We start from the raw sequence: 22,506 nt of genomic DNA, 5'->3' as shown, positions 1-22,506 counted from the left end.
AAAGAAATTATTGAATTTCACTATCACACTCCTTTTTAAACCAAGCAACAGCTGTAAAAATTGAGATCTGACTATCATTCCAATGGGCAGCCTGCATCATACATTCACTTCTCTCATGACGACACAACTTGAGCTATAAATTTACGAAACTCAATTTCAACAGGCACATGCTTCTTGTGCAAGTCTTTGAGAAGAAATTTAATGTTTTCATGTATTATGAAGGTACGTACATTGTAGGAAATGTCATTTCTCTTCCACTTTTATTTTTTTGAACTCAGCTCTTTTCTTCCTATTTCTAACTTTCTCTTTTTCTTCCCATTCTTTATATTGGTAATGCTCTTTATACATTGCCTAAATTCACGTCTTTGTGCTGATAATTTTGTCATGAAAGAAACATACCTTGTTTAACACACTGATGTAGACTTAGCCTTAGCAGCCAACCACACGCACATTCATCTTCACTAAAGTCTCGCTTATTACTGACCAAGAAGTAGTAACTAAGAGTGTGAAGAGTCAGAGAAAATTGCACCATTACGATCTGACATTTTTGTCATGGCGTTTGTATGCAGAAAAACTTATTTTAGAGATAAATGGTTAAGTACTTTTTTTGTTTGTACTATAATGTAGATTTTGAATCTGAAAGGAATTTTTATTCCATCGTTTATTATACTGTTTAGGAAAGTATTTATATGTTGAGGTTATGATCTGACCAAACTTGCACCAAGTAATTACATGTCATTTTAGGTGAGTTAACTCTTTTCTAAAAATTACATTGTATCATCTTTTATGTTGAGAAAATATGTGACATGGAAAAAATAAATTGTTGTTTGTTGTTTTCTAATGCCAGGCATTTGACAATGAAATCATTTGACCTCTTGGACTCCAATATTTTTCAAAGATATTACCATTGTCAGCCACTGGAGCACAGATTTTGTGGTGTTCCAAATCCATTTCTTGGTTTGAGTTGCACAATGGGCAGTTAGGGGACCGATATATTCCAATTCTATGCAGGTGTTTGGCCAAACAGTCATGGCCTGTTGCCAATCTAAATGCAGCTACAGACGATTTTCGTGGTAAATCGGGAATTAACTGTGGATTATGATGCAGAGAATTCCATTTTTTTCCCTTGAGATTGTGTTATCAAATTTTGTTTGTTGAAGTCTAAGTATGTAGATTTCATAAATCTTTTCACAGAGTAATAGGTTGATATACTGCGTGTTCAGTTCAAAGTGTGCCATGGCTCGCTGTATGCCGTCACGTGGCTAGTCGATGAGCCTAGAGAATTCAATCTTCCTACACTTCCTCAGAGGTATATTACATATGTGCCAGAGAAGTTGCCTAGCAAGCACGGCGTTCATTCTGAAGAGTACTTACCGATACGTACGGTAATGCCGGTAGTGGGAAGGAATGTGAACTGTTTCGAAACATGTACTGAGGTGAGTTTTTTCTTACTGTCGGGATATGGGGAGAGGGTTAAGACGATTGCTTACGTATTGTTGACATTAACTTCGATGGTCAACATGGACACGGAGCATTTGATTTGTATTGTGGAATGTTGCTGTACGCAATCGATGATAACAAATATCCTGCGTATGACTTGCCTGCGCAAAACACAGTTCGAAAGAGGTTATGGTAGCACACAGACTTTACAGACCGCCATCTGTTGCTACGACGTTCAAGTTATACCGTACACGTTCTCAAGTTCAGATTGAACGCCTTGATTAATAGGCATCTTCTCAGACACAAAAGCTGAAACTCGCTTCAAATCGCTGACTCATCAACAGTGACGTCATGACACACTTTGAAATGAACACCCAGTAGTAACAGGTCTGTAAGTAGCAGTGCTCCCCTTCTTTGCTAAAGCATCCGCATTCTCGATTCCCAGGATTCCACAATGGGATGGTATCTATTGGAATACAATTCTTTTATTGAATGTTATTAATTGAGAGAGCATTTTAGTTATTTCGGCTGTTTGAGATGAAGGTGTGTGTCTGGAGACTATTGATAGAATAGCTGCTTTGGAGTCTGACAATATAACTGCATTCTTAAATTTATTGATGTGGCATAGAAGATTTATGAGACTTTCACTTATTGCAATGATTTCTCCATCAAAACTTGTTGTTCCATATCCAAGACATCTATAAAGTGAGAAGAGATAGCACGTAACACCTGCACCGGCACCTTGTTCCCTGGAGATCAAGGATCTGTCGATGTATAAATGAAGCCAGTTTTGTGGAGGGTACCTAATATTAATTGTCTCTAAAGACAATTGTTTCATTATTTCAGTGTTTGCTTCTGATTTCAGTATTTCTTCTGTTAAATTTAGATTATACTCTACAGGGTGTTTCAAAAATACAGGGCATAATTTCAGGTATGTATTTCCCACATGTAGACAATCAAAATAGTTCATTACAACATGTGTCCGGAAATGCTTTATTTCCGAGTTATGGCCTTCACAACATTGAAATTCACCGGAACATTTTTCTTTCCGCAGGTCGTTGCCGTCAAAGGAGACATTAAGAGGGCACTCTGACAGTTCATTCCGAGGCGAAGGTTACATTCAGTGTTGTGTGGGCGTTAGACTGTGCGACATGTATTCAAATCAAGAGCTGGCAGAGATACACTTCATGTACGGTAAGGCGGACGGCAATGCTGCGCTGGCTCGTCGTTTATACCAGGAGAGGTACCCACAGCGACAATGTCCAGATTGGAAGACATTTGTACGTCTCCATTACCGTCTGTGCGAGTATGGAAAATTTAACTCTCCTGGTTTGGGAAGGGGACGACCAAGATCTACAACTCCAGAAGTACAGGAGGAGATTCTGGAGGCTGTGAACATGACTCCTATCAGCACACGAAGGGTAGCGTTGCAAGTCAATGTTCCTCATACAACTGTCTGGAGACTGTTGAAAGAGTATCAATTGTATCCTTATCATTTGCAACGTATACAGGCCCTGTCACCAGCAGATTACCCTGCACGAGTTAGGTTCTGTCAGTGGTTCTTGCAGCAGTGTGGTGTAAATCCCAACTTTTCTGCCTTTGTATTATTTACAGATGAAGCACAGTTCACACGAGATGGCATAACAAATTTCCACAATCAGCATGTATGGGCGTATGAAAACCCACGTGCAACTGTTCCATCTCATCACCAGGTGCGGTTCTCCCTCAACATGTGGGCCGGTATCATTGGTGATCGATTAGTTGGACCCCATGTACTTGTAAACAGACTTACGGGGCAGGCGTACACAAACTTCCTGGAAAACACCATACCTCATGTTTTAGAAGACACTCCACTGATCAATCGTCAACACATTCACTTCTTGCATGATGGCGCTCCTGCACACTTCAGTCGTATGGCTCGCCGGTACTTGGATCGAAGGTTTCCTGATCGATGGATAGGTAGAGGTGGCCCAATTGCTTGGCCTCCACGCTCACCTGATCTGAACCCTCTCGATTTCTACTTGTGGGGCCATTTAAAATCATTGGTTTATTCGTCTCCGGTGCCTGATTTGGAATCCCTTCGGAATTGAATTGTGGCATGTTCTGAGGACATACGCAATACTCCTGGAGTTTGGGATCGTGTTCGCAGGTCAATGAGACATCGATGTGAGGTCTGTATTCAAGCAGGAGGTGGACATTTTGAACATCTTCTGTAATGACAACGACCTGCGGAAAGAAAAACGTTCTGGTGAATTTCAATGTTGTGAAGGCCATAACTCGGAAATGAAGCATTTCCGGACACATGTTGTAATGAACTATTTTGATTGTCTACATGTGGGAAATACATACCTGAAATTATGCCCCGTATTTTTTAAACACCCTGTATATTTAATAGAGTTAAAGGGTTTGGTTTAATTTGTAAGTTTTCTTTTAAATTCAGAATGTTGATTTTCTGTTTTAATTCTTGAACCATGGATATGAAACTTTTTTGAGTTTTTAATCTACAGAGAGGACTGTATGAATGCCAACTGTTTCCTGGTAATCTGATAAGTTTTTCATATTGAATCAGTGCTATTTCTTCTGTTGTCATTTTGATGCTGTTAATATTAGTGAGGAATCTCATAGAATTTATTGGAGTTGTTTTAATTCCACCATTAATGAGCCTGAGAGCTTGGTTTTGAACAAGTTCTATTTCGTTTATGAAAGGTGAAGTAATTAATATTTCTCCGCAGTATGTCAGCACTGGCTGTATAAACATTTTATATGTAGTGTTCAAAGTATTTCTAGAGCATCTCCATTTCTTTGCTGCTAGTCTTTTCAGAAGAGAGAATCTTTTACGAGCTTTTTCAGAAATGTATTTCAATGGTTGCTCCATGTTAACTTACTGTCTAAAATAACTCCAAGATATTTGGATTCATAAATCCTAGGAAGGTGTTGGCCATTGTATTGGATATTGAATTCTCTTTCTTTTTTACTAAGTGAAAATATTTGGTAGTTACTTTTGCTTAAATTGAGTGACATCAAATTTGATGTGTTCCATTCATGTAGTTGATTTAGAGCTTTAAGAGCAGAATTTTGAATTTTGTCTCTATGTTCGTAAGATCCGGAAGTCCACAAAACTTTATCATCTGCAAATAGTGCTGTTTTCATGTTTGATTCCTCTAATAGGGAGGGTAAGTCATTTATATATATATATATATATATATATATATATATATTGAATAAGGTTGTGCTGAGGACAGCACCCTGAGGTAGACCTCGATATGTATGTCTGTAACTAGAAAGTGAGTGATTGAATTTAGTGGCAATGAATCTCATTCTGATATTCATCTGAACATATTTCTGGAGTTTAAGTAATAATTTATTTCTCCAAACAGAGTCATATGCTAATTAAAAGTCAATAAATATTGCCAAGGTGTCTTCTTTCTTGTTAAAACTGTCTTTTATTTCTTGGCCAAGGCGTATGACTTGTTCATTGGTAGAGTGTAGTTGTCGAAAGCCGGCTTGTCTTGGTGATAAAAGATTTTGGGATTCTAAATACCAAGTTAATCTGTTGGAGATCATTGACTCCATAGTTTTTGCTATCATGCTTAATGGTGCTGTTGGTCGATAACTATTAATCAAGAGCAGGTTTTCCATTTTTGTGAATTGGTACAATGATTGCTTTTTTCCAAGCTGCAGGAATGAGGTGTTCCATGATAAATTGAAAATGGATAAAAGTACAGACTTGGCTTTTTCCCCCAGATGTTAAAAAAATTCTAAATTAATGTTGTCGGGACCAGAAGATTTCTTGGTTTTTAAATTTTATATAGCTATACTTAATTCTTTGGAAGTAAAATTTTGATGAAATATTTCAGGTTTTGTGATATTACTAGTAATATTGTTTTTATTATTTTTATGTAATTCTCTTTTGATAAATTTCTCGGTTTTTTTAATATTGGGATGTAATCTGTGAGAGTTTGAGTAGTGTTTATTAAATGCGTTTGCTATATCTCTACTATCTGTTAGTGTTTGCTATTATGAATAGTAGGTTGGCTAGTATTTTCCTGTGTATTGGATATATTCTTCAGAAATTTATATGTTTTAGCGCTATCGGTTCTGTAATTAATATTTTCAATAGATTAAAACTGTTCTTTTTTGCTGTTATGATTGCTTTTTTAAGAATGGCAGTCTTCTTCCTCCAATCTTGAGTGTCTTCTGGTGTTTTGCTATGTTCTGCTTTGGTTCACTTCATCTCTATGTTGTTTCAATAAATTCAGGTTTTCTATTTTTTTTTTTTTTTTTTTTTTTTGGTTTTACTACGATTTCAGCATGATTAATATCGCAAGTTTTATTTATGATACTTACGTTCATAACATACTTTTTTCCAAAATATAGTTTCACTTTTTACCCCTCGAGTTGACATGTTCATGGAATCACTCATTTCTGACAAGTGAAACATAAACTGCAAACTTATAGAATGCATCTCACCTACATTTTCAAGGATGTTCCTCATCTTTCAGTTACAGTCTTCTGTTGGTAATGTGGAATATATTATAATCATAGATTGTTATTCTGTTTATTACGTTTGTTGCATTATACTCGTATGTTGTAAAAGTTTGTGGGGGGAGGGGAGGAGAAGCTGACAAGACATTATATGTTAATCCAAAAGTGCTATCATTGAAGTTTTATCTTCTAGATTCTTTCATAATACAATTTTTCAAACCTCTTCTGTTGTAATTGTACATAATGAGATGACATTAAATCCTCTATACATAATATGACTATAGACATTTTATCTTACAATTGAGGGGTCTAAAAGGAAGGGGGTACAAGTTTCCTTTTCTGACTTTTGAGAAAAATATTTTCCAGATGATTGGTTATTTTAAATTCTGAAGTAAAATTTTGATTTGTTGTGTATACTTTAGTAAAAAGTCCCCACGTCGTGGTCTAAGGCATCCTGTCTAGGACTCGCATTACGGAATGCGCGCTGGTTCGAGTCCTCATGGGGGAAGAAATTTTCTCATGAAATTTCGGCCAGTGTATGGGACTGGTGCCCACCCAGCATCGTGATACACTTGGGGAACTACAATAGGTAGCGAAATCTGGTTACGCATGCTAATCACACGATACCTCCATTCTGGTAAAATATACATACTTTAGTAAAAAAGTTACATTCAGAGGTATTTTTTCATGCATTTCAAACCAATTTATATCACCTTATTAGTAAAAAAAACTATTGTTACATGCCACTTTTTACACGTTGATTGCTAAATGTCCACTTTCTCTTTCACAGTTTGACTGCTAAATATCTAATGGCCGGTTTCACCAAGCTTCAGTAAATCAATCCAAATGAAACATTAACTTGTGAACATTAAAATATTTAATGATTCACTATAATGCGAGCTGTTCACCAACCAAATTTTCTTAACATTTAACGAAAAGTAAGTAATGGGTCATTACAGATAAATAAGTGCGACCAATGAATTTTTCATAACTATATCAGAACATTTATCTACAAAACCACAGTCTACTACATCGCAAATCATGTACAGTCTTAGAAAAAAAGTTTTGTTGTGTCTCTGGTAGTGAAAATGTTGAAGTTTTGACCGTGATCTACACGAGTACGTTTATATGTGTGCTGTCTCCATAGACTTCAACCAGAGCAGCTGTAAGTGTCTCGTAGCATGACTTAATTTATGACTTTCCGGTGGAGCAGTCAGTAGCATGCTGGCTTGCAGACTCCCAGACTCACATTCGATTCCCAACCAGAACAATTTTTTTTTTATTAATGTAACTAATTTTTATACATGTTACCTCTCTTCATCTTTTTATAGTGGAACGAATTATTTCCCAACTCTGGCTTGCCTAGGAGAATAAAAAAAACTCTTCAATTTTCTTTCTGAAGTAAAAGAAAGATAAACAAATTAAAGAAAAGTAAAAAAAAATACACATGTGGATTTAATACTTTGACCACATCCACTGGCATCTATCACCGCCTGGAATCTTTGGGGCATTGAGTCCACCAGATCGCAGAAATAGTTCTGGTCCTCAGCAAGATCTCCCCAGGTAGCCAGAACTTGATCCCACAACTGATCTGGATTTTGAGTGGGTTGTCTCGATATTTGTCAATCCTCTTTTTTTCAGGCCTTCCCATGACACATCTTTGAACGTTTATGGCAGTGTGCTTGGGGTGGTTATCGTGCTGGAAAATTAAATATCCTTGGGAAAGAAAACTATTATAAATTTCATGAACCAGTTCTTCCACTTCTGTTTTAAACCCGGTGCAAACAATAACATTCCCTCTGGATCCATCCTCTTGGCCATCTTGTAGAAAATGTCTCTGATGAAGCATTATTATAGCATCTAGTGTGTGCATGTTCATATCTTATTGCTAGCTATAATATCGCATAAAAGCATAGCACTATATAGTATAGTGTCCTCTGTGTGCTGGCCTTTAGTCAACAGTGTGACTATTAAACATAATAAAATATTAATAAAGATTTAAGTTACATGTAGTTAAGGAATAACGATTTTCACACCCCATTACTTTATTTATAAGTCACAGGGCAAAACATATTTCCACAAATAATGCGAACCGTGTCTAATTAATTTCAAGTAAATCAAGATAATGGTCCAATTTCCTGATAGTCATATCCTGGAGTATTGCATTGGTTCATACAGAACGTTTTCACAGATGGCTTTAGTCTAGTGGACAGAGCGCCTGTTTCCGAATCAGTTGGTCGCGTGTTCGACCTCGCTGTTATGCATTTCTTTTTTTTCCCTATATTTTTTAAATTAATTTACTTCTTTATTTGTTAACAGTTTTTACCGCACTACTTATTTACACCGAATTCTTTTCCCTGGAACTTGTTCTAACTACTAAGGGGCAACATACAACGAAACGAAACTAATTATACTACCTTAACTAGTTGTTCTCTTGTTAATCAGATCGCTCGTCCTCTGCTCATGGGCACTGCCTCCTTTATGGGACTATGCGACAAAACTTTTTTCTAAGACAGTACCTGCTACATCATATGCATGCAGGCCAATAATGAAGCAAGGCAATTACAAAATAATAGTAAATGGAGAAAAAAGTATTATATTATTATTATTTTCGCCATAATTATAGCTTTGTAATTATTGCATTCCTGATTACAGTGGTGACTTCATTTGAATTGATTTTATTTTATTGGGTTATTTTATGACGCTTTATCAACATCTCAGGTTATTTAGTGTCTGAATGAAATGAAGGTGATAATGCCGGTGAAATAAGTCCGGGGTCCAGCACCGAAAGTTACCCAGCATTTGCTCGTATTGGGTTGAGGGAAAACCCCGGAAAAAAAACTCAACTAGGTAACTTGCCCCGACTGGGATTCGAACCCGGGCCACTTGGTTTTGCGGCCAGACGCACTGACCGTTACTCCACAGGTGTGGACCTTCATTTTAAGGAGTATGATATTTTATATACAATAACTGCAATTTAGATATAGATAATATTCTTGAAATCTGTGATTCAGAATGAAAAAAATTAAAGATTTATGAATTTGCTGTACTATGAAGTATAGTTGCAGAGCTGAAAGAAAGTAGAAACTTGATACCAAATATGCTGTGTTAAATAACTATTTTGAAGGTAGATGTTCAATGTATGCGTAAATTTAATTTTAATAAATGGAAGTTAATATACCAATTAAGTTTTGTTATGTTTGAATGCACATTGTGTATTAATTTACTAATATTTCTTAGGTATATAGTTATAATAATCACTTTCATGTATTAAAATAAAAATTATGTTGTATGTTACCTAGTTGACTAGTTTCAGCCTTGTCATAGCCGTTCTTATGATATTCTAACCTATGATCAGTTTCTTCTAAAAATTTTTAGTACCATGATCTTCGTGACGCGGTATCTTTCGTGAATTTTTGTGTCATTCAAATTTTCAAAATGATCGTTTCCTAAATGGTTAACATTATCTCCATCTGACTTTTAATTTTCGAGCAGTTCCAGAAATAAAAATTCTACATCAAAACGTTCTGCCATTTTGTATTGTAACTAGTGAACCATTAAAAATTTAAAGACGGAAATTTCTATCACTAAATTTAATGATAGCTTTACAGATTCGTTAGGTTAAAGATGCTTGGTGAGCTATAAAAATGATTTAATGAACCGGCAAATAAATTAATGAATCATTAAAACTTTAGTGAAGCTTGGTGAAACCAGTCCAGTGACTGTTAAATTTCAAGTGGCTTATCTTAGCCGTGGGTATCAGCATATTAAAAAGCATTGCAACCTTTTCCTATTTCCTCTCCTTTCCACTGCAAATGTGATGTTGCACAGTGGCAAAGATAAAATATAAGATCTGTACTATGTACTACTGCACTTATCACATTGTAAAATGAATATGGAAACAGTGAAATAAGTAGCAACTCAAGTTCACTAAAATTGTATTTAAAAAAAAATAATTACAGTTGTATCAAACAGTCTTTCTCGCTGTATACCATACAAAATAAAATCTAAATGGATGGGAAGAATTCAATTTGAACACATTCATTCTTCCATTAACTAGGTACCATATTGGATATTACAACACATACCACCATGCTTTTGCTGAAATCAAACTCAATATAAGTGCTACTAATATCCCAATCTGTGTATAAAAACATGAACTCGAAAATTAAATTTAACTCTAAATTTTACTACATTATAAAAAAACTCAGTGGATAATATCCAAACTCACAGCTTTTCTATTCAAGACGTATCTTGAGCACGATATTAAAGTTTATTTAAAAAGATAATAATTCCAAATTGTCTATTCTGTAAAGATAAAACAGTGAGCAATGAAGAAAAATCATAGACAAACTAAAGAACATTTACTTACTAGGAAGGGAAGCGGCAATTGTGTCATATCAATGACAAGTTTAGTTGACTTTTTTTATCGCTGAAACAAAGTATGAAAATAGGATATTTTGATTGTTGAATCTACCTTCTTTAATCAGGTGAAGAAATGTTAAATCTCATTATTAAAAGCAAAACACTACCTAAAAGTCTATTTGTATTTATGTGCCATTTAAAGGATTTAAATGTCAAATCGTGGTAAAATAATGGCATTTCATGGATTATCATTAGTCATATAGTATGATATTACAGTTGTTGGAATTTCTTAAATGGGAACAGGTCATTATAACAAACTATGGGTGTGAATGAGAATGATATTATTGTATGCTTGTTAGGATTTTTGAAGTCGGAATAGGTCATTTCGACTTTAACTACTGATGAAAATGATAAGTGACATTATACTTGCTCTTTTCTTGTTGAAGAGAAAATAGATACTTTATGTTGATATTTCCCATATGGTATTTCATCGATCTCCACAAAATATGCCTATTTGGTATGACAAAATCTAATTTTGGGATAGTACTTGTTTCCTTAGTGCATTAAAGTTTTAAAAGTTGTAGTTACATGACACTCTACAATATTAATAACATTATGCTGGAAGTCAATATTATTATTTTACAGATGTTCTGGTACTTGAAAATTCATTTGAAAAGGAAGCTAATTCAGCTATAGGGAGCCTATGTAGCTGATGCTGATGGCCGTGCTGTTTGCAACAGGACTGCTCTTTGGTCGGTAAAACCAGCTGTTATAGTACACTGAAAGCAAAAAAATGCACACCATGGATTAAATAGAGTGTATCATTTACTTCATGTACATACATTATTTGTTAATAAGCCATAATCTGAAACTATAGGCCTACTGGAGTGAAATCTGGACCGAAATATGAACAAAAAATTGTCATTACATACATTTAAATAAGTACAATAACGGTAAGCAATTATTTTGTAACTAGTATTTTGAATAACTGCTTTGAAATTCGCCCATATTGTCTCTTATTAGTATAGCAATATTCAAACCTACCCAATACAAAAACACTCATGATATATTAATCTCGCATTTCACTGACACTGCATTGGTATGCTTCTGAGATACCTTTTTTTATGGTGCATCTGTTGTTAGGAATTGGCAGTTTGTTTCTATGCTCGACAAGATTTTAACTTTAATAAAAGGTCTTGTGCTATTAAGTTAAGGTGACTATATTTCTCAGAGTCGAAGCTGGGACTAAATGGGTAACTACCACAAGTACCCACGTCTCAGTAATTTTGCCAATTAGTTAGGCCTACAAATATTATCACAGTCTAGTACATGCAGTCACGAAGCTTGGATGATTTTTTGCAATTCTCGCGATAGTTGCTAGCCACTTGGAGCGCTGTGAGTATTAGGAACAATAGACTGTGCCACAGCCATCGTGATCTAATATAGGCTGTAAGGCAGACCATGTAACTTGCTTAACCCGATCACGAAGGGTGGTGTTTCAACCATATAAATTAGTTGGAATGCATAAACAGTAACATGTGTTTCTCTAAAATGTAGTGTAATTCCATTAATAAAATTTAAAACAATGATTATGAGACACTTCAGACATAATTCACTTGCGAGTTAAGGTGTAATATTATTTATTGTGTGAAAATTACGTTGTTCGTATGTGTAATACCTGCCTTTATTTCGATTAAATATTGCGAAATTCTTGTACATTCATTTATGCACGATTCAATAATTTTCAATTGCACCGCACGGATATTTAGATATGTTGAAATTATAGGTTATGTTTACTGTACCATTTGCCCCTTTCTGTCTAAATTTAGTGATCTCCAATGCCTTGCCATTCATATGAAAATTATAGGTTATGTTTACTATATTTAACTTATATTTCTAAATTCGCAGTCATACATTATAATTAAGCATAATGTCATGTATGATACCCTGGACATTCAATTTGTCTATATTTTAATACTACAATTGAGTACTGAATTATTGTATTTGTATCTGTGGAGTAACGGTCAGCGCGTCTGGCCGCGAAACCAGGTGGCCCGGGTTCGATTCCCGGTCGGGGCAAGTTACCTGGTTGAGGTTTTTTCCGGGGTTTTCCCTCAACCCAATATGAGCAAATGCTGGGTAACTTTCGGTGCTGGACCCCGGATTCATTTCACCAGCATTATCACCTTCATTTCATTCAGACGCTAAATAACCTAAGCTGTTGATAAAGCGTCGTAAAATAACCTACTAAAAAAAAATTATTGTATTTATCTACTACCGGTACGAAGTAACATAATTGTACATATAGTAATTTCATAGGAGTGGTATGGTAAATGTTTTGTCTAAAATTAAGGAAGGTAGATGTGTTAAATTGAAATCACAATATAAATTCTTTTTTATTAAACCTCAAAATAGCTTCAATTCTAAACTTAAAATGTTGACGTGAACAGATTATGTTAACATGTAAAATTCTCTTCACATTAAAATAACACAGTTTTGTAATTATTTCTGCAACATATTATGCAACAAGAAGTAAACGGAACTTATGGACACATTACGCTAAATAAAGCTTAGCAATGATACGCAATAAAGTTATAACATAATATTTCACTGAACTCCATACACTGAAATAGAAAACCCGAACAAACATTATGGCCTGGTCTAGATTGAAAAGGCATTGACTGTGCATTTTTGTGAAAAGCTATGTAAACTGTGAAATGTTCGTTATCAGTTGTAATAACTGTAAATGGCTAAAATATAATAATTTGAATAATAATATGGGACAAGGAGATGTCTGTAGTACTATAAATTGTAAGAAAAATAGGTTAGAGTTATCCTTCTTCCGAAAGATCCAGGAAGGTGAGTTTATAGAATATAATATATAAACCTTATGTATTTAATATTTCAATAGTGGAAGGAAGGTGTTAATTTTTTTCAAAAGAACACGATTTCGAAAGTACAATACATTTTATGGTCTGCTAGGGAAAGAGTCTGTGATGAGGCGATAGTAGCGATCCTGGTGGTGAGCAACTATCTATGTTTGCATATTTAGTAAGTATTGAGCTTCGTGACTGTATATATTAGACTGTGATGATATTCTACAACTGCTTCTTGCTTCCTCTATGCGCTGCACTTACAGAAGCATCAACCTATGAATCATGAAAACGCGAATATCTTACGATTGTGAAACTGATTAAACAATGTCATTATTGAGTGCAAGAATGGCATATTTAACATTCTAGAAATTTTATTAGAGACTCATTTTTGTAATTGGGTTTACTTGATGAAATGCGAGGAATATTGTTACGTGAAATATGTCCTTTTTATTATGTCCATTTATAAACGTGTAGTTATTTCAAAGTCTTCGCAAAACTATACTGTAATGGCCTATTTTAATATAGTTTGTTATGAAGAATGGTTTCCCTAGCAACAAGTTTCTGTGTGGGAATTCTAACTTTCAAGGCCTAAGTTAGGTTAGATTAGGTTACAGGGGGTCTTTCAGGAGTCTTAAAAGCCTCCTGCACGTCAACCTAAAAGGCTTATTGTGCATCCCCATTGGAATGGACACTAGCATTGTCTTCCAAAATCTGTTCCTTGGACTAGCAACAGTATTTTGGCTCTAACAGTCTCCATTCCTAAATCTTCTCTTGTTATGGAAAGGGAAAATCTTTTTCTTTTCAGGAATGGACAGTCAAACAGGATATGTGAGGCAGTCTCTTCCTCCTTTTTGCACATTCGACAGATGGGTTCCTCTTTATAGAATGTCACTGTGCGTAGGTATTTCCTGAAGTGACAATGCCCAGTAATTAATGCAGTTACGCTTCTCATACCTCTTCTGTCCAATTTGGGCAGAGAAGAGGAGAGACAGTTGTTTAAACCTAAGACCAGTTTCCTGGTCAGTTTTTGTCCAGGATAGCCACCTAATTTGGTGTCTTTTCTTAATCCACGTCCTAACTGAGGTTTTGGCAGTGAGTAAACTGATTTCCAAGGCCTAACAACAATAGCTCTGTAAATACAACAAAAAACACGTTCATGCGCAATTCTGTGCATACACATACAATCATGCGTGATGATGTAGCCTAGTCATAAATCCTATCAGCATATAGTGTTGTTAATTAAATTACAGAATAAACTAAGTAATAAGCAAAGCTTAAAAATTTTATTTTGTAGTGTCAGCTCCACATGTAAAGCTTTGAATATTTTTATTATTGAAACTGAATAATCTGCAGCAGGCTGTATTAATGATATTTCGGCGTCCTGTCATTCCACTATACATGATAGGAGCAGGGCTGCCAAGAAGGGGGGCAAAGGGGGCAAGTGCATATGAGCCCGTGAGCAGTAAGGGCCCGTCAGATTAAGTGAGTCTGATTACTTTTTATTATCACGAATAATTGAATCGCTTATTTAAGAAAGGACATTTGTCCACAAAATAGGCATTTTCATTTTATTGTGTGGATGAAATTCTTATACCAAGGCGCTTCATATAGGCAAGAAAGGCCGCATGTCCAACTCATTGTGTGTGTAATATGGGGTTTCGTAATAACTGTTTATTTACGAATGGCCCTATGTCCTGGAGTAAAGACCATTCATAAATAAACTTGGGTTGTAATGGTTGGTGAACGGAAATTGGAAGTATGTAAAAAAGCTATTCATGAATCTGTTAGCTATTGGTGAGAAGGTTACATAAACTCATTTTATTGGATAAATCCCAAAAGGACAACAGAGGCAAACAACAGAACCAGAAGACTATTCCATTCACTACAGTGATGCAAGTAAAAGATCACATTGCAAGTTTTTCCTTGAAAACAAGTCATTATTCATCCAAGGAAATACACTACCTTGATGCAAAGTTCGACATTAAAAAATGTATACTCTTTTTAAGGAGAAATATTCTGATTGCTCTGTAAAATATAGTTTTTACTATAACATTTTTAAAGAGTATTGTTTGGTAGACCACAGACAGATACATACTGTGAATGCGAGGAGCTTCACTTTTAATGAAACTGCTAAGAGAGTGGCAGAAGCTCAACTAATTGTTCACAAAAGGAGGGGCAATTAATTTTACTCGTATGCATCACCGAAGCAAATGAAAAAAGGTTATGTTTTATTTAACGACGCTTGCAACTGCAGAGGTTATATCAGCATCGCCGGTGTGCCGGAATTTTTTCCCGCAGGAGTTCTTTTACATGCCAGTAAATCTACTGACACACTTAAATGCCATCGACCTGGCCCGGGATCGAACCCGCAACTTCGGGCATAGAAGGCCAGCACTATACTAACTGCGCCAACCAGACCGACGAAGCAAATGAAGGAATACTGCAAAGATAAAGACAATGTTTTATGTTTAACCATTGATTAAATGCAGAATACATATCGACCTCATATTCCATTCTAACAGGTGTTTTACTTAAGGCCGCTGACACTGAATGTATTTTCTATTCACAATGTTAAGTCTGGTGAGGCCTACGTTTTTGTATATCATGAAGGCATTGCAAGGAAAGGGAGTAGTGATGTGTGCTCTTTCTTGTCACATATGTGAGGGAAGAGGTGTCAAGTAAAATCGATGAGCTGCTTATTTACAGTGATAACGCAGCAAAGCAAAATAAAAATCATTCCATGATTTGCTTCTTGATGGCACTTATGCATACGGATCGCTTTTCAAGAGTTGTGTACGGACTACCAATACATGGACATTCATACCTGCCAAATGACTGGGATTTTGGTACGGTGAAGCGCAGCCGAAACAAAGTGGATAGACATTATACAGTCAGAGATATGATAGAAATTATTGCAAGTGCAAGTCACAAATTTTGTGTTAGGCTTGTCAAAATTGAAGACATCTTGGACTTCCAAGCCTGGTGCTCCACAACGTATAAGAAATCTCCTGTATCAGAAGAAAGCCAAGTTCACAGATTGAAGAATTCTAAGAAAGGAAAGAGAAGTCTTTGCAATATCAACATACCACGAGTTCATCTGGACAAAGAAAGAAATGGATAAGTAGAGGCATTACCTTACACTGGAGGATTATAAACCAAGTACTTTCTATTTGCATTTGGAGCAGAAATAGCTCTGCCAAACCAGAAGGCTTACACTGATCGTCAACTAATTACAGAGGACAAAGTTCGTGACCTGAAATTGCTTTTGCCCGACATTCCCGAAGACAAAAGCGAATTGTTCTGCACTCTCACATCTTCATGGCCAAAAAGCAAAGTAGGAGGCAAGTGGAGGAAACACAGAAGGGAAGAGGTAAAAAAAATAAGGAAACACAGGCCTACATCTCATGTTTTATGCTTATTTTTGTAATAAATGTTTTATTGAAGAATGGAAAAAATGTGTTTATTTAAGAAAGGCCCTTTGTCCAGCCATTTCAAAAAGCTGTATGCTTGACAATTTTGATGATAGTAACTGAAAATTTCCTTAACATGTTCCCTTTATTTTGTAGTATAACATATCATGTTTTCAATTTTTTAAATATTTAGTATTTTCAATAAACAGTTTTTTTTTAATTTCCCACAAAAATATGTTTTTGGACAATGGGCCTTTCATAAATAAGTGATTCAATTATTCACAGATACATACCGGTACTATAAAATTTTGTAAGAACATTTGTTACATGAATCTGACATATTAACCAACAGTAGTAGAATTAATATAAATTACCACTTCATTATGTAAATGTTTAACTTTTATATAATAGAATATCGGTTTCCCACATTAAAAATCATCGACACGACACTTGAGGGCTCCGGGATTTGCCAGAAATATGTTCCCGTCACTTGTACTGAACACGTTCAATTGGCTTGTCCTCTTAACTACCAACCCCTGCTGGCCCACCGCAATATGCTAGCAGACTCTCCCAAATCCAAGCCGGAGGATTACGTTTTCTTTTCAGTAGGGCCTACATAGTATGTTTCGTGACGAAACTTTCGTTGTCGTTTTTCTAGCAAATTCTGCTCATTAGTGTTACCAGTGGACAATGGACAAGTAGAAGCACAAGTTGGGAGCTGAGAAGCGCAAGGAGAGACAGAAAAATTGGAAGATATTAAGAAAGGGAGTAGAACTTTGTTCGAAGTTGAGCGACCTTGGAAAACTAAAAAGTAGCAGACAAATTGTGTCACTGAATGTGTTGTTCGAAAACAAGAGCCTTTTCAAAAACAGTATTACAGTATTTTTAAAACTCAAGAATGGAGAATGTGTTCCCAGAGACTGGCTAGTGTGGAGTGAAACAAATCACGGAAAATAGTGCAGTGACTGATTTGTTTCACTTCACACTAGCCAGTCTCTGGGAACACATTCTTCATTCTTGAGTTTTGAAAACAATACTGTAAAGGCTCTTGTTCCGTCACTTAGAAGGTTATTAGGCAGGTTGGAACTGGTGTGTGTAAATTTGTTTCACTTGCACATATTAACAAATCATTTTTACTATTGTTTGCTTGTTCTGATTCAATATTACTGTTATCAATTTTTTCTTATAGACAGCCACAACCATCAGTATTCACTTCTAAGTATGAACTGTCTTCATTTTTGACAAGCTGAACAGACGGGCTTGAGATTGGTTCATTTTCTGCACCTTCACTAGCAACGCTCAATTTCACACCAACTTCAAACAAAATGAAGGAAATAAAAATGTATTCAGAGTAACAATGTGTCAAAAAAGACTGAGTAACCTTGGCCTCCTTAGTCTGGAGAGCGATCTTGCTAGGTCTTTAAATTTTGATGATTTAATTGACGATTTTGCATCAGTGAAGTCAAGAAGAGTTGTTTGTTGATGTTGGCCTGCAAGTCAGAAATTACAGCTGTTTAAGAATAGTGTTTTATGAAAACGAAACAAACGACAACGAAAAGACGAAAGTTTCGTCACAAAACATACTATGTAGGGACTACTGAAAAAGAACCGTGATGAATATAATATATTATGGTAATGTGAAGTTTTGCTAAAAGTTTTCAATGTAACAAAAGTGTTGTTGTTGTTGTTTTCTAATGCCAGGAGTTTGACAATAAAGTTATTTGACCTCTTGCACTCCAATATTTTTCAAAGATATTATCATGGTCAGCCACTGAAGCACAGATTTTGAGGTGTTCCGAATCCATTTCTTGGTTTGAGTTGCACAATGAACAGTTAGGGGACTGATATATTCCAATTCTATGCAGTGCAACAAAAGTGTATATTTTTAAACTCGTATCTGTGTATGGGGTTATTTTTTATTTATTTTGCAAATAATTATTATGGTCAGAATAATTGGTAACTTGTCATTTTTAACTTTGTTTCAACGTAGTCCAAGACAATATTGCACAGGGGCCCATAAATCCTGTCGGCGGCCCTGAATAGGAGACTTGAGTATTTTGTTTCCTGAAAGACGCATTCTCTTCATAGTTCGTTTCTTTTGATTATAAAATATATTTTAGAGGAAGAAAATAACATGGTTAAGGCTGGGCCAATCCTATCGGATTTCAGACAGTGGCAATCCTCGTCATACTGGATATTGAAATACATAGTCACTCTTGAAACAGTCTAAACATCAGCTCAGTGATGCTGATTAATCTCTCGGTACCAATATTAATGAAGTAAAGGGCTAAACAATGATGATAAATTAAGTAATGATTCATAATTATGTCTTTTATCAAAGCTATTTCTTTCGTTCTGTACAGAAATAAGTCAAAATCATAATAAGCTGCACAAATGCATAGGTCTCCCTGACACAAGCCAATGACTTACAGAAATCAGATGGCTTCAAGAGTACAGACACCCTGGTACAGTTGATGCTGCATCCTTCAACAGGCTCCAGGACCAGAAGACGTTCCCCACTGCCTTGCATGATGAATACCCGATAGCCTTCTGGGAAAGGCTACACAAACAAACCACTCAGTCTTGTGTTGTATATGATTTGGTAATTGATGAGTTAGTACTAGTTTTAGAACATGAAAACGCTCACCAGTTTGTACTGTGGAGCTTTCGGCTCATCAATAAGGACGAACCTCTCCATATTTACAATGTTGGGTATGAAAGTAGGTCGAGGAAAGAGTTCACGCAGGATCCTAGCTGGCTCGAGGCGATTCACTCTCCTGAAAACAAACATATCTAATGTTAGAAATCGTTATAAGATAGCTTTTTATTTCATTACTGTGGACAAGATAATCCTTTAGAAGTGAGAGTTCATCTTAAAAACGCTTTAGAAAAATTTCCTTACTTCGAGTTTATTCAGTAAAGTCGTTATGACACAAAGCAGGGTTCTAACACACTGTTTTCTCTTTAAACCATTTTCCTTGCCACGTTTTATTTCGTTGTATCATTATCTCGGCAATTAAAGAGGTCGTTAAATAAATATTAAATTAAGTACAGTAGATTATACTGAACGATTTATATCCTATGAAGCATTGGGCGTCAATAAATTCTTCAAAGATTCCCTGTCATATAACTAGGTCTATGTGCCATCTTGCAGAGACAGCAGCATTATTCTTAAATGGCGTATCCTCTAAGCTACCAAATGTACGTACCATTCCACATGTGCATCTTGTCCTACTGTTGGATTCTTATCCAACCTGTACTGCATCAGATCTGCAACTGATTTCCACTCAGGCACATTGCTCGTGATTCTATAAGCATCTCTATCTATTAAACGTTTATTGCACGAATACATGTTTTCTAGATTTCCATAAGTCACTACAGCTGCTGCACCCTGAATGTAAAAAAATATAAATTAGGCATATTATCCCTTATTACAAAACCTCATATAAACTCAGGGATATAGAAGTCATTGGATTAATGGTGGGCACTAGAAGGACCATAACAAAACAATTCGCTCATTCTGTCATAAATTTGGAGTCCGAACAACAACAATTAAGGAAATTTCTATGATAGTTTTGAAGGGTTCTCTCCAGATTTTACGGCGATACTTCTACTTCAATTCAAATTACATTGAATTTTCTCATTCTATTTTTATCTGTTTTTCATTTTACTGCAAATTTTAATTATTGTAAAACATTATCTACTGTAAATTTCAGTTGATTGTATACAAACTTCTTGTAAGACATTTTTAATGTCACATCTTAAATGTTACTGTTTAACATTCTTTGTCTTTGGCAACTTCACAAAGTTGAGGAAGATTAAAAATTAAACATTTTCATGAAATAATTCCAGTGTTGTGCATTATTTCCATTGAAACTAACTGAGCCTACCTTAACAATGTAAGGAAATCCTGTATGAGGTTGAAAATCTCTTGGATTATTCATCTCAGAGAGGTCAAGAACACTGCGAACTTCTTCACATGCCCAACAATTGATATCAGTAACTCGAAAATACGGATTCTCAATCAGACACATTTCATCATACCAAACTGAAATGAGAAAAATACTGTAAGATAAAAATAATATCGTACCAAAAATCAATCATGTCCAAGTCGAATTTATGTGTTTAAAATCAGCTTGTAAATAACACAATCACTTAAGACGGTCTATCTAGAGCATCCACCATCCACTAAACGAATATTGCACACTTTTCACCAGCTTGTAAATAACACAATCACTTAAGACGGTCTATCTAGAGCATCCACCATTCACTAAACGAATATTGCACACTTTTCACCCTTAAGACTATTATGTAATGTTCTATCCTAAGCACTTACCTGTAACAGATGGAAAAGATTTAACAATTGGAAGCGCGATTCTTCTTACGAACTTCATGGCAGGATAAATTAATTCTTGTACATTTCTGACAACCAGATTGTAGGCAGGTTTGTGGTACGAAATGAAGAAACATGTAATTATTAAAATCAGGAACACTGTAATTGTAATCTTTATTATAAATCCAAACGAGCAACAAACACGAAATGAATTTGTTGCAGTTCTGTCAGAAGCTTTGGCACTCTGTATTGTATTGTGCTGTTTTTGTAAGAAATGGAACGAATTTTGAAGTATTTCATCAATGTCACTATCTGTGAATCTCCATTCCTTCCCCAAACGACGAAGTTTCTTCACCTCATGTTCATAAGACGACAAAACCTCTTCTCGAGATACATTTAATGGCATTATTATTCGTTACAATTAAATGCTTGTATCCTAGACACATCAAATGACAGCTGACATTTTTAACTTGTTTACAAACACATTCGGGACTGCAGACTAGCCAACCATACAAACATGAAAATATGCGAATTGGTAACCCATCACCACAAAAACTACTGATAGCCAAATGTCTGTAGAACTACGTTAACCTTTGTTCTTTCATTGTATTCGTCTCATTTGAATATTTCATATATACCACATATGTTCTATTTTTATGAATAATTATCCCAATAATTTAATGAGAGATTTAATAAGCCTACACCTGGGAATCTAAGAGGCCGTATGAGAAACCGAACGGAAATTTACAACCTGTAACACTTCCTACTTCCGGTAGGTCACTGGAATTAATGCGGTCATGAATGTTTAGGCAGTTTTATTTGAAAAATGTTTGTAAATGAATGAACTGAAAACTTGTTCGTTCGTGGGGATATGTAAGTATTAAAGGAGGGTTTGTAATTCTGAATTATTTGTTGTCTTGTATGCTACTACACTTAAAATTAGAGTTCAAAGTCCCGTTGTAGGCCTATCCCATTGCTGTCTTTCACCTGCCTGCAACCTGGAAATGGAATCCAGGTCTTCAAGAGACCTAATAAGAAATAGGGCGAAACGTGTACATGTCATTGGGAAAGTTTGTCGGCAAAATTAAAACGATTTCTGATACTCAGATACATTGAACATAATGTCGTTATTTCTGTAGAGGTTAGGATTTTGAAGTAATGTGTTCCATAAGTATTGTGTATAGCATGTAAAATATTTTATGATATAAAATAAAATTATAGCATCAGAATTGAGGTTAAATGTTTTCTGTGGTCTTGCATATTGACTGTTTCACTGTGATGTTAACTTTGAATATTAACTTAGTTTCTAATAATCTTGCTTAGCATAATTATCTGCATGAAGGATTTTGCTCCCTAGATTTTAATGTAAGTATGATCAAATAACAAACGGTAAACTATACTGAAATATATTTAATATAACCTAATCAGTCACATGGAATGTCAGCAATTTGTGGTTTAATACAATTGCCTTGATGTTAAAAAAAATTAATATATACGGTAGGTAAGTTAGGAAATTTTTTAATTATTAATATAAATTTTTGTTATTGACGTATGTTAACATAAAAGTTTATTTTTAAGCCTATAAGTTTATTTTAAT

General features: G+C 35.3%; 2 protein-coding genes across 2 annotated transcripts in view; one reads left to right on the top strand and one right to left on the bottom strand.

Moving 5' to 3' along the window:
- Positions 1-9,846: 9,846 nt before the first annotated feature.
- Positions 9,847-21,528, bottom strand: LOC138701611 (uncharacterized). The gene is made up of 6 exons (XM_069828677.1): positions 20,913-21,528; positions 20,467-20,624; positions 19,786-19,967; positions 19,224-19,353; positions 19,007-19,136; positions 9,847-11,069 (listed from the first exon to the last, which is right to left on the bottom strand). Exons 1-6 carry the CDS (start codon positions 21,313-21,315, stop codon positions 10,981-10,983), a joined length of 1,092 nt encoding a protein of 363 aa, XP_069684778.1. The 5' UTR covers positions 21,316-21,528; the 3' UTR covers positions 9,847-10,980.
- A 144-nt stretch (positions 21,529-21,672) lies between these two features.
- Positions 21,673-22,506, top strand: part of LOC138701610 (zinc finger protein ztf-16) — a 51,269-nt gene continuing 50,435 nt past the window's right edge. Inside the window, exon 1 of the mRNA XM_069828676.1 lies at positions 21,673-21,782. The gene's annotated coding sequence lies outside the window, so the exon portion shown is untranslated. The remainder of the gene's footprint in view (positions 21,783-22,506) is intronic.

The sequence above is a fragment of the Periplaneta americana genome, chromosome 6, assembly GCF_040183065.1.
Source record: "Periplaneta americana isolate PAMFEO1 chromosome 6, P.americana_PAMFEO1_priV1, whole genome shotgun sequence".
Taxonomy (NCBI): domain Eukaryota; kingdom Metazoa; phylum Arthropoda; class Insecta; order Blattodea; family Blattidae; genus Periplaneta; species Periplaneta americana.
Note: the sequence above shows the minus strand (reverse complement) of the source record. Positions and strands in the feature narration are given on the sequence as shown.